Here is a 13,518-nt window from a genome sequence, read left to right on the forward strand (position 1 = left end):
TACTCAGTTGAATCATTCAAATGTAAACATTTAATAAGCCCATCATGGAGAGACAGGGGAGAATAGATGATGGATTTTTACTCTACCTATAATCAGTGGTGGAAAGTGAGTATATTAACTCAAGTTGACATAGGTTATAGTTAGTATTAACTCAAGTTGACATAGGTTATAGTTAGTATTAACTCAAGTTGACATAGGTTATAGTTAGTATTAACTCAAGTTGACATAGGTTATAGTTAGTATTAACTCAAGTTGACATAGGTTATAGTTAGGCCTACTTTGAACTGATCCAAAATGATCAACTTGACAAAAGGAGCTCAGCTGCTACAAAAAAGTGCTTCTTGCACATTTATGCAATAATAATCTAACTACATACGATATAATTGTATTCTTTGTATTTTGCGAGAGTGAGATTTTGAATGCAGCACTTTTAATTTCGTATTTTTACACCGTTATATAATTGTGTACTTAAAAAGCTTACCCATACAGCAATAGACAATCCATATCTGAGCTGTTCCTCCATGTAAAGTTTTAGACCAGGCCTTATTCCACCATCCAATAGTTTTGCAGTCACAGAGACTGAAGCTACAGCATCATGTCACTCTGCCACTGATATGAAATGTATGCAGGACTGACTCTGATGTGGTAATAAGATTTATAGCATATCTGTTGACTGTGAATATTTTTTTGTCCACCCATCGGCTCGCCTGGCTCAGAGGCTCTCTGGGATCCTCGGCAGAATCACACGGAGAATCATTCAGGACTTCACAGTGAATGATGGGAAAGCAGACTGTGTTGCACCCAGAGACACACAGACACCTTGAGGTGCTGGCATCAAGGCCTTGTGGTGGAGGGTATGAAATGCCCCATGGCAGACTGGTAAGACTCGCTGGCTTTGTACGGGGTCAGTAAGAGGTTGCTGTGTTCAGAGGCCCCATGCATGTGTTTTAAAAGACCAATGGGGAGCAGGGAAGATAGGTTAGAACATTTACTTGGGATTTTAAACCAGGTTTTATTTGCATTACAAGAACACTTAGCACGATATCCGTTCAGTGGCTTCCTATATTATAGTCCTATTTCCTTTATCTGACTGTGCTCAGATACCTTCTAATTTCATCTCTGGCTAAGAGTGTAAGAGGAAATGCTCGTAATCTTTGATTTAATCAAACGCGTAACTACTACGTTAATTAAAAAAAAGAAAACTGAGGCTGCGTGGAAGAATTCTGTCCTCTAATTTTACTGTTATTTTACATCCCAGACAGTATGACACAGGAAGAAGATCTATGTTGTGACTCTAATATATGCTACTGTTATAATGGTTGTGTACATCTTATACTGCACGGTTATTTTGTGCGAAAAAAGTTTAATTGTAGATCAAAAATAAATGTACAAACTATTCCTCCTATAAGTGATGTATCGTCCTTTGACCAGCAGGTGGCAGCGCACACACATCAAAGTTCCCTACAGGCCAACACAACAGGACACGTTACAGTAATAGTTCTTGACATGTGATAGTCACACTTATTTTCTTCTCACCCTTTTATCATTAACAGTAATCAGATATATAGTGCATCTGATACCGTGGGACAACTTATCAATTGTATCTCATTGTTTTCTGTTGTTATTATTGCTAGTATCTTTAGGGGATTTTTACCTAGAGTTTCCCTATGGTAAATGTCACCATTTATTGCTGGTGTTTGATGAATGGCTCATTCTTCCTAACTGTCCTGGTGAATGGAACAAAATAGAAACCCATGGGAAACACATATGGGCATAACCTTAAAAAATTCCAAGACCAAAGACTGCACAATGGTAATTTACTATCTTTACTTCCCTGTTGAATCTTCCCTCAGACAGAGACAAAATGATTGAAACCATCGGTGCTTTGTTTTAGTCAAGCCTTCCTTTTGAAAATACACAATCTAACCCTCTAAAAGAGTAACCCAGACCAAGGACAGTGCACCACACAGCTCAGCCCTGTTGGCTCTCCATCCCCTTCACATTCACCGTTCTACTTTTAGACATTTAGGCAGGCGTTCACCTTCGCAGCCACTGGGTAAATGTTTCTGTCAGTTTGGCAAGACACTAGTGCCATGCAAGGCTTGTTGACATGTCAGTCATCACTGCCTCACTGGCAGACAGGCCAGAGAGTGTGAGAGAGCAGTTATTCAGTGTGTTCAGCTCCTGGCTTCCTGATGTGGACACAGGGCAGGCAGCAGAGCTCTGTTAAACAGCAGATGTTTTACACTGCGGCCGTTACCCTCATTTCCTGGGCGGAGAGCTGCTCTCTGTATTAAGCTAACAGGAACCAGAAAAAAAAGAAGAGTTTTAGAGAGAGAGAGAGAGAGAGAGAGAGAGAGAGAGAGAGAGAAGTTAGCTGAGCTCAGAGCTCCCACAAATCAGTTTGTCACCAGCAAGCTCTGACAAGTACAAGGAGAGAGAGAGAGCGCGCACAGGAAAGAAAGGAAGAGAGACAGGGAGTTAAATAAAGGTGGGAATAGGGAGTTGTGTTAGAGGCGACTCAAGAGGGAAGGTGTGAAGGAGCTGCAGAGGGCATAAAAGAGGTGATACCGATGGATGAATAGAGGGAAGAGAGGACAGAGACCAGACTGCAATCTGATTCCCAAAACAGGAACGAAAAGAGGAACTGTTGCTCCTGCTACTGCTGTCGTTACTGCTGCTGTGTCTGGATGGTACACTCATTTAAAGAGAAGGTGTGTCCAACTTTAACATTTTGGTTACATGAGGACAGTGTTTGTGATTGACAGAAGGCGATTATTGTGTATAAGAATGAAGAAACAGTTACAAAGACAGTTGATCTTTGTGTGAAGTAGGCACGAGTCGGAGGTGTTGAAAGCATTTTCTGGTGAACTGCAGCTGTACTCAGATCACATGCTGTTATTTCTAAAGAAAGAGGTAGTCAGAGCGGATAGCGATACAAGTTTATCAGATGTTTTTCTGTAGGGACGTTTATTGATGGCTTGACTGCATAAGTGACTGGAGTAAGGGATAAGTTAGTGAAAGTGAGACTTTTATATACTACATTATCTTATCTTCCCCTGCACTGTGGGTATTTGATTAGCTCCGGGCTGACTCAAAGCCCCTGAGAGTTTTATCTGGGCTGTAAAGGAAGCAAGAGGTCATCTGATCAAACTTCAAAAAACAGAAAACAGAGAAATAGGAGGGCCTCTTTTCCACTTTAAGCACAGGACGTATCATTGCTATTTTCTCTTCCTTAAACACATTTAGAGAGGGCCTATTTGACATCACATACGTGTTCAATAGCCCTGAATGATCTGGGGAGAGACCTTGTGGGACAGGAAGCTGTGTCAGCTGAAAAGATAGTAAGTAAGTTGAGCTCTTCCAACACCGCTCTTCATTTTGCTGAGTGTTATACAGCTGCCTTCACATTCGCTCGGCTGATCTCCGGGGACATGTAAAGAGAGACTGCCTGGTGAGCAAGACAGCAGTGAGCTGACACGTGGAAGTGTATACAGTATACTTGCTTCGAGTAAGACAGGATTCAAATTCAGTAGTGCAGGTGGAGGCTTGAAACCAGTTGATCTGTGAGTTCAGAGCCAGATCTGTTGAGTATTTGAGTGTTGGTGGATTATTTTTGGACTGATGGGTGCTGGAGAGGTCTTCTGAGCCTTGGGGGTGCTGGCTATGTGCATGTTTTGGCTGGACTCTGTTAGCATTTGACAGCTCAACTCTGGAATCACTTCAGTGTCTTAGACGTCATTGTGTTACCTGTGTGGCTGAGTCAGAGGCTGGCTCATCACTCGATGTCTGTCTGCCCACTGGGATTCTCTCCACCTGTTTCTATGCAAAGAAGACACAAGTGTTAGGTGGTTTTCACAGCAGCAGCGACAGCTGTGGCACCAGTAACCCTGAACTTTCAGGACTCTCCACAGTGCTTTAATTGTTCTGCTGTGTGTAAACACCTTGCGTCAGTCACACCTCTCCACGGAGTGATTCACTGTTCCCTGAGCATCCCCGGTTGGAGGCAGGCAGTGAAAGAAAAGGTGAGAGAGGATTTGCTAAGAACCAAAGAGCATAAGTAGCTGCAAACACTCCAGTTGGCACCATGAAGCTGGCGCTCTTGATGCTCATGGTTGTGTACACAGTGGGCAACGTAAGTGGTATGTCTACATGTAAGACGCTGGACCTGGAGATGGTTAAGAAAAAGCGCATTGAAGCCATTAGGAGCCAGATCCTTAGCAAACTGCGTTTGCCCAAAGAGCCTGAGCCGGATCAGGCTGGAGACGAGGAGGAGATCCCTACCCCCCTGTTGTCCCTCTACAACAGCACCAAGGAGATGCTGAAGGAGCAGCAGACTGAGGTCCAGACAGACATCTCCACAGAACAGGAGGAGGAGGAGTACTTCGCCAAGGTGCTGCACAAGTTCAACATGACCAGTGAGTACCAAATGATAGCAATACATCAGCGGTGTACTGTGCGCTTATGGACACCCATTGGCAAGAACTGAGACAATCATTGATGGTTTAACTACGTGACTGAGAATGTAAAGAAAACAGTATGACTGTTATTTATACTCCTACATTTACAGGCAAAAAGTGGTTCATTTTTCAGATCTTATATTAACAGTTATTAAAGTAGAAGGAAATCAACAGGTGCTCTTTGGATGAAACTGTACATAAATGTACCAAATACCAAAGAAAAAATCTGCAAGTGTAACCCCTATATCGGTATTACAATTATCTACATGTCTTGCAATGTTAATGAAAGTGAAAAATCATTTTGAATAAGTTCTTCCTTGGCCTATGCTACACCCTTCCACCAAGTTTCATGAAAATTGGGCCTGTAGTTTTTTCTGTAAACCAAAAACATAACCTCCATGGTGGAGGTAATAAGCTTTAAGCACTCACTGGGGTAGAAATTTAGCGGCTACAGCCCAAATTAACCAACATTTGCCCGATGGCTGGTGTCAGTTCCAATCCTGTCCATAAATTCCCTCAACATGAGTACACCTTCTGATCTCCGTCCAACATCTTCAGGCAGCTTGAGGAGTTCAGGGATCACAGGCGTTACAAGTTAGCAGCATTGTGTTGCATCTGGTATGATGCTCTGTGTTGCTTTCGTGGTATCCATGGCATTTTTACAGCTTTATTAGCATTGTTTGGCTACCCTGCATATGCTGTTTGTTCAGCCAAATGGTTTTTGGCTGTAATTGTGCAATGACTCCCAAACTATTATGATAAACAGATTTTTTTTTAAAGATTTGTTTCTTTGCTCCATTGTTCTCTGCATGCCTATACTCCTCACCCTATCAGGCAGGCATCCACACTATCCCCTCTTTTATCCACCACTTCAAAAGACAGACTTGAGTGGATGGACCATGCTCAGGAGTGTGCAGACCAAAGAGAGAACAAAGGAACTTTCAAAACGAAGGGCATGATTTTGTTCTGGTTAGATGAAAACCAAAGAACAGGAGGGAAAATTGAAAAAATTAAATGAGAGAGGACATGAATTGCACTCTTTCACCCTCACCCTGTCTCATTCTTTCTTTCATTTTCTCTCTCTCTCTCTCTCTCTCTCTCCTCTCTCTCTGTCCCTCAGGGATTGGGGGTTTCCTGTAACTTGAGTACTGGGTTCTCCCTTGCTTATCCTGTCACTTGTTCTCCATCACATCTCTTTCTCTTTCTCCCTGACCATTTAATATTTTGTTTTCATGTCTCTCTGCCAATGAGTACCCGTCTCTTGTCTGTCTGTCTCTCTCTCCCTCCCTCACGTTTCTCTCTCTGCTGGGTTTCCTGAGCTTATTATCAGAGTGTTTGCAGCATGTTTTTGACAGGGCAGCTTGGCAGGAAGGAAGGCAGGCTGATGGCCACTGAGATCTTGAGTGACTCAGGTCCGGTGCAAGCGGTGCCCATGGGGAGCATGTGTTTCCTACCTCAGTGGAATGCCAGAGAACACCCATCCACTGTCTTAACCCTCAGCACAACTCCTTAACAAACTCAACCTCCACACACTGGGAAAGGGTGAACGCCAAGTGTATGAGTGTACATGTGTAGCCTAGCAAGAAATGTTTTGCAATTATTAAAAAAAACCACACATAAGGGGTGTGGAAGGCAATCCAGCTTCTGCTCTTCTGGGAGAAGTAAAACACAGAGGACTGCTGTGTTTAAACAAAGCAATTAAAATAGAATCCAACTGGAGAACTAATTTTTTTTTATATTCATTAACAATCCTATTCGTCATTTTCAATTTGTGGTGTTTTTTATTGGACGACTCACACTTTCCTGATACCCCAAAACAGCCTGCAGGGAAGCATATTTATGTGCAAAGCATTTTAGAACTCTACGTTTTAGTCTCCATTATGGTAATTGTATTGTGGATTAGGCAAAATACCTTCAGCTAGTTAGCAGTCACATCCGTCCCATTTAACATGGTATTGGTCCAAATGTAATTCAGCTCGTTTGCGGAGGGAACTCTTTTCTCCTTTGGAAACCAGCCACTTTGTGTCATTAGGGAGTGAAATGTGTTCAGTGCTCTTGAGTAATTATTGTATTTAAGAGTATATTAAGGTGCTGCCTCCCTAGGACGAGGAAGGAGCAACAGGGGTCAGACAGTATATATAAAACAGGGTGAGTGGGGCAACAAGACATCGACGAGTGGGCTGTGCGAGGGTGGAGCCAAGTGTATGAAAGAGGCAGGTATTTAGGCTGTTGCTGGAATCTGGTTCCTCCCACTGGTAATTACATAGCTGTCTCCCTACCTGTCACAACAGCTGTCCCCGGCTTACCTGTGGATAGGCCCTGATTCAACACACAAATCCCCCCCACACCCATGTTAGTACGCAGGCCAGGGCGCTATCTTTATCTGGTCCCTATCTGGAAGATAGGGATAAAGATACACACCCATGTTAGTGAGCAGGCTAGATTGCTATCTTTATCTTTATCTGGATCTCTACCACTACCAATTTTACAAATTGTCTATATTTTGATTTTTAGAACGGTTAGGCACGGAGACGATGCAAGCTGTGTTCATTAAAAAGTAGAAGTGGATAAAGCTTTACTGTAATTATGGTACTGCATGGTACAATATGCTTCTAAGGAGAAGTGACGTAATTTCCTGTTTCGTAAACACTTCTCTTACCCTGTAACACATCTATCTCAGTTTACTCAAACTAGCTGGAGACGAAGACTTTCCGTGCTTGGTGTTGCTTGGTACATCATTGCCAGTTCACTGCTCTCAACATACTGTACACTGTTGTGACGCTCTGTGTTTCCATTCCTGCACTTACAACCAAATATTTGACTCTGCTCTGGGTGGGACCAGTAAAATGTCATCTCATTTCCCTTTACACGCCACACCAGCTCTTTTCAGTTTCAGTTTGGCTTCACTACAAGGGGGTGAAACACTACCTATGCAACGACACAGATGGTGATACTGGTAAATGATACACAAGCAGCCGTGACATGGAGGATCTTGGTACAGCCTGGATCGACTAAGCAGCTCAAGTATGCGAGACTGGGTTGTAGCTGCTGTCAAAGAGTAATTCCGGGATTTGAGAGCAGAGAATCCTGGCTTTGGCAGACTGAGGCAGAGTAGAAGTTTTGGGTCTGGGCCAGACTCGGGCTCCACTGATACACATCTCCAATTTCTCTGCACCCCCACTCACACCCTCACAACTGTGAGCTATATTCATGAGTGCATTCTTCACTTTGCTGTTTTCTTTGCATGTACCCTGTTAAAAACCCCTCCCACATCTTCTCTCACTCTCTCTTTCTACATGGTGTTTCACTCTCGATCATCTGCCTTCCTGCGCTTATCTTTGCACGTCTCCAACTTAATCCTTTGTAATGTAAAGCTGCTAGATTTATGGTGTTAAAGCCTTCAGTAGCTTGGCTCTGTTTTGTATCAGGCTCTGCATGGGGAATGTTCCTGCTGTCATGATATGGGCAGGCACAGGAATAAATGTTGTAAATATGGGCAGGGATACTGTAAGAAAACAAAACACTCTCTATGGTCAACTTTACAGCAGCTGGAATAGATGAATGTTTGGCTGCAGTTAAGATTATTGAGTAACACTTTGAATTTATTAATGTGTGTATAGACATACAACATTTATAAAAAAACTTTTCATGAGATTTATTAATTAAAATAATGAACATCTAACCATAACATTATGTAGTAAATTGCACTGTTGTATGTACACGTGTGCAAATATAATACATACGTGTATGATAATGATGAATTTTGAATATAGTGTAATGCAGGAAAACATTTGATAGCTAAAATAACCTGAACTTGTAAGTTTAAGGACCTGACTCTTTGAACCTCGTGTACATTAATTGCTCCCTTAGAGCACCCATTTGTCTCATTCTCATGTTTTATTAGTTTAAAAATCAGACGTTCTTGTGCCAAGAGATATAAAGCGTACAGTACTTACAGTGTTATAGACCGTAACTGTGGTCTGCCAACTATCAAAAACACACCAGAGCTCCACCACTGCGATGATGGTCGATTATATACTATGTGTCCCTGTTTTTTACTTTTTATAAAATTACAAATTCTATAAGACAAAGACACCCAAAAGTTCGAACTCTTAAAGGTCCTGTGTGTAATGGAGGATCTTTTAGGATAAATGGAATATTATATAAAGTTTTCTCATTAGTGTATCACCTGGAACATGTCTTCTTGTGCAAAAAAGTTTTATTAAAATATCCTAATAAGCAATTCCATTTTTACATCACACAGGAAAAAATAACTCAGATACCACCAAGAAAATCATTCAAATGTACTTCAACATCTCGGAGATACGGGCAAGTGTGGGGGATTACCGCCTGCTGACCAGTGCGGAGCTACGCATGCTCATAAAGAAAACCATGATACCTAATGAGCAGCGTGTCGAGCTGTACAGCGGTCTTGGTGACTCACCTCGCTACCTCACTTCCCGCTTTATCACTAACCAGTGGAAAGGCAAATGGCTGTCCTTTGATGTCACAGAGACCCTGCAGAACTGGCTCAAAGGGACTGGTGAGATAAAACAAGCTTTATTCAATTATCTGGTGCTACTATGACCATTTTCAAATGATATTTAACCTCACAGATAAAGTAACCAACTAGTTTCCAGTTGTTAAATGTTGAAAATTTCTGTCTTACCAGATGATGAGCAGCGTTTCCAACTTCGGCTGTTCTGTGAATGCAACCAAGTAACTGCTGGTGAGACTGTCTTCAAATTTTCCATCTCTGGGACTGACCCTGGTAGGGGAGACACAGAGACGATACAGAAGATGACACAGCAACCACCCTACATCCTGACCATGTCCATCCCTCAAAACATCAGCAGCCCAAACACCTCACGCAAAAAACGCTCCACGGAGACGAAGGATGTCTGTACAGCGTAAGCAATCCTGCACATATCACACAGTTCTTTTGTATTTTACTTCAAGCCCAAATAAGAGTTCTTAATTAGACATTTTTTAAGCTGGACTAAGCAACCTAACCCACTGGCAGTTTCAAAAGTCAGTGACAGTGAAAAACACTATTACTACTCCTGTTTAAGCCTCTTGACAAATAATTTTAATAGCTATATGGTTAATGGACAGCATTTGTGCAGTGCTGTTCGACCTTAGTAGGAGCGGGTGTCAAACCCACAACCCACTCCTTCTGGGCCTCGGCCGCACTGGAGAACTAGTTCAGTGCTGTAAGGAGACAACTTGTATTTTACCTTATTATTGTATCTTACACATTTTACACAGTTTTGATTTGTCACTATGATGTTTCTTCAGACATTTAGGTAAATAGAGTTAATCTTAAGGGTTTTTTAATCTAAGGAGTTGTCAATCTACACAGCTATACACTGGTTGGTGTGTCATCTTACATTAAAACCCTTTAGTGCAGCTAAAACTGACTAATTTTGAAAGTGAGCCTTGTACAGCAACTATGCTCCAAAAATCTCCTATGCCGTGTCATCACACACTTAAAAAAAGATGTTTCCTGTTTCTGCTCATGCAGCCAGACAGAGACCTGCTGCGTGCGGAGCTTGTACATCGACTTCAGGAAAGATCTGGGATGGAAGTGGATACATAAGCCAACGGGCTACCATGCCAACTACTGCATGGGGTCCTGCACCTACATCTGGAACGCTGAAAACAAATATTCTCAGGTATAATGCAACATCTCGCCGTACTTTGCAGTCCACACCTGACTGCATGACTGAATAAGATACAGTCATAGAAGGTTTGGCAGCTCAAAACAACGCTTTCTCACAACTTGATGGGTTGCTGAAATGATAATCAGTTAGTTGGTTGACAGAAAATTAACAATTCTTATAAATGATCAATCATTTGAGTCATTTCTTGAGAAAAAAAAGCCAAACATTCACTCATTTCTCAAACGTGAGATTAGAAAATGATTACTCTTTTAAATAATGTTATACTAAATGAATCGCCAACTACATTGATTGATTAATTGGTCTGAGCAATTGTCTAAGGAACAAAAAGTTATGACAGTCAGACAGATAGTAAGCTGAATATCTTTGGATTGTGGACAAAACTCAACGTTTGAAGACGTCCAAATAGCTGGAAAACTAATTACGTATTTCCCATCAGCCTCAGCTGTGCTTTGCATTTAGCAATAATTACTTAACTTAAAAAAATAACTTAAATGGTGAACAAGGTAAACATCATACTTGCTAAAATTCAGCATCATAGCTGGTGCCGAAATACAGTGTCTCTGAGCATTTTCATACTCTAAAACAACACTTATTGAAACTATTTACTGCACCTTAAAGCAAAACCTTTAATAAATAAATAATTAGGGAATGCTTTAAAGGTCCAGTGTGTAACATGCAATATTCATAGGTATGTTTTCATTAGGGAATAATCACATGAACATAAGAATCGTCGCCTTTTCGTTATCTACAGGCACCTTGGGTTGCCTTCCACGGACGCCACCATGTTGAACCGCCATGTTTCTACAGTAGCCCAGAATGGACCAAAAACTGCCTCTAGATAGAGCCATTTGTGTTTCGCTGCCACCGTAGTTTCTCCCTCGCGCTTGGAAAGGGAGGGTGAAACAAATCAGTTGCAATCTGTAATTACACCGCAAGATGCCTCTAAATCCTACACACTGGTTGTTTAATATACAAACATTTTAACAATAAATTTAAATGCAATCACTGTTCAAGATGCAACACTTTGTAGCTCGGTTTTAACGAAAGCACCCTCGTTACTCAAACTCATAAATCCATTGTCTTTTACAGTCGCTTTAGCACATGTAATTTCGGTGATGAAATTCTGAGCCGAGTTCTCTGTTTTCATGTCTTTCCCTCATATAATTGTTAACAGATTCTGGCCTTGTATAAGCATCACAACCCAGGAGCCTCTGCCCAGCCCTGCTGTGTTCCCCAGACACTGGAGCCACTGCCAATCCTCTACTATGTGGGCAGGCAACACAAGGTATCTATACCGCAGCCAAGTCACTTTCATTCTGAGGTGAAATGTTTACAGAACATTTTATGTGAAAGCAACACTTAACGATGATTTATCACATTACTGTTGATTTTCACTTTCAGGTGGAGCAGCTGTCCAATATGATTGTGAAGTCCTGCAAGTGTAGCTAAAAATACAGCGTGGCACACTGCTCTGCCTCTCCTCAAACACATACAGAGATGGACCACAGAGAGGAGCATGAGACGGAAATAAAGAGGACAAGAATAATGTGGACAAGGGGAACAGAATACTTCAAGTCATCAGGATCTTTGTAATCCACCTTTCCTCCATTGTCATGTTGAACGCACATCAGTCCATGGACTTCTTTATATCTATAATATTTTCTATGTGTATATACTTTTTACCTTGCAGTAGTAAAAAATATCTGTCTTGAAATGAATTAATTTATTTGTTGGAGGGACAGATGTATAAAAGTGTGTCAGTTTGACGTGGAAAAGGATTAAAATGATTTGTTATTATCAAAAAAAGGTGGATACCAAAGAACATATGGACCAAAATGACCTTGATGGAAGAACACTCTTGTTTTCACAATGATTGTCTGGGACATTTAAATTTGCCATATCATCGTGTTAAAGAGGCCACAGTTAAAGGTGCTAAATCCCAGGTATGGAAAAGTGGTTGTTGGGGTTTTCCTGGAAGACAATGCCACAGGTGTTTTTGGAGAGCGTTGCACCGTAAAGGACATCAGACAACCACAGGGACAGTCCGACCTGGGGAAACTCCCTCTGACTGAGAGGCTGAAATTGTCAGCCAACCGAGCAACGTTTCCCAGGAACCGTCCATCAGTTTTTTCTTGCTTTGTTTGTCTTTCAACCCACGTGATTTATACAATGCTTTTGTCACTATGTCTGTGTTCATAATTGAATGCCAGCTTGTCCTTATGAAGCTTCCTGTGCTGTCACAGCCGTGAGTAAAAGTTAGAGTGGTTATGAAAGTGGTGACATCATGTTTCTATCCCTCTCAGGATTCATAGCCAACTTGTTGTCTTTAGATGGTGAGGGTCAGGGGATGTGGTTGTGGTGTTGGTTTTAGGAAAGAAATTCAAAATTAAGACATAGATTTGCTGTTTGTTTTCTTAATGTTTTAAAATCACCATAGAAAATTAGATTTTCAGATTAAATTTATTGCTTTTTATTTCAGGACAGGTTTTTACTTTCATCTTAAGTGTATGGCTATTTGCACAACTCAATAATTATTTCAACGTCTATCATTTGTTTTAGGAATAAAACCAACACATTTTATTTTTTTCAGTTTACCATATTTTTATAGTGCACTTAACATTTGAAATTTGCATTTGTAAATATAAAAAAAAATACAAAAAATAAACATTGATGTTAAATTATCATGTCAGAGTGGGAGATTTTTATAATCAAAATAAAACCACACGCAATGTTTCCACTTGTCAGAGAGCTGTGTTGTGTAGGTGTGTGTGTGTATTTCCCTTTACACGTCAGCGCATGAATGTGTATTTGTGTGTTTTTAATTACGGCAAGGGGAAAGAACATTTGACAAACTGAAACACACCTAGTGTGTTGTGTTGTAAGTGTAGGGCATGTTTTGGTCTATGACGTTAAGGGTATGGTTTAGGTAAAACACCTTTGGTTAAAACTGTAACTTTGTATAAAACTGTAACTGTGTAAGTTGGATAATTAGAGCAGTCTGATTGAGTTTAAGGCTGTAGTTCAACACTGATATACAGGATATACACACCTCCTATTTCTCCTACACTGTTTTAGTGTAGGGCTACTCTTCTAGGTAAACCTCTCTCATGTAATCCTTTGCTGATGGGATATACCTCATGCAGAGAGTGCACATCATGCTTCTTTCAGCAAATTTTTATAAAACCAGGTTATGCACTTAGCAATGACTGTCCAATGTCAGGAGAGAGATCTGCCAGTGGAAAAGCATGCCATATGCCAGGTGTGTGGTCTACTTCTAGGCAAGCACAGGATGCCTGTTTACTCTGGACGAGTATGGACTGACTGAAGAAGAGCAGCAAGCCCTGCTGGGCTTCACCGAAGGCTAAGCCAACACT

General features: G+C 41.2%; 1 protein-coding gene across 1 annotated transcript; it reads left to right on the plus strand.

Moving 5' to 3' along the window:
* Window positions 1-2,343: 2,343 nt before the first annotated feature.
* tgfb1a (transforming growth factor, beta 1a) lies at window positions 2,344-12,826 on the plus strand. Its single transcript, XM_051399565.1, has 6 exons — window positions 2,344-4,418; window positions 8,725-9,003; window positions 9,133-9,370; window positions 9,985-10,135; window positions 11,319-11,429; window positions 11,546-12,826. The coding sequence occupies exons 1-6, from the start codon at window positions 4,088-4,090 to the stop codon at window positions 11,591-11,593; spliced, it is 1,158 nt and encodes a 385-aa protein (XP_051255525.1). The 5' UTR covers window positions 2,344-4,087; the 3' UTR covers window positions 11,594-12,826.
* The last annotated feature ends 692 nt before the right edge of the window (window positions 12,827-13,518 follow it).

The sequence above is a fragment of the Dicentrarchus labrax genome, unplaced genomic scaffold, assembly GCF_905237075.1.
Source record: "Dicentrarchus labrax unplaced genomic scaffold, dlabrax2021, whole genome shotgun sequence".
Classification (NCBI taxonomy): Eukaryota; Metazoa; Chordata; class Actinopteri; family Moronidae; genus Dicentrarchus; species Dicentrarchus labrax.

Coding starts and splice junctions, on each gene's coding strand:
- tgfb1a (XM_051399565.1), top strand. CDS start 4,088: ATGAAGCTGGCGCTCTTGATGCTCATGGTTGTGTACACAGTGGGCAAC. Junction 4,419..8,724: donor GCACAAGTTCAACATGACCA/GTGAGTACCAAA, acceptor TACATCACACAG/GAAAAAATAACTCAGATACC. Junction 9,004..9,132: donor GAACTGGCTCAAAGGGACTG/GTGAGATAAAAC, acceptor CTGTCTTACCAG/ATGATGAGCAGCGTTTCCAA.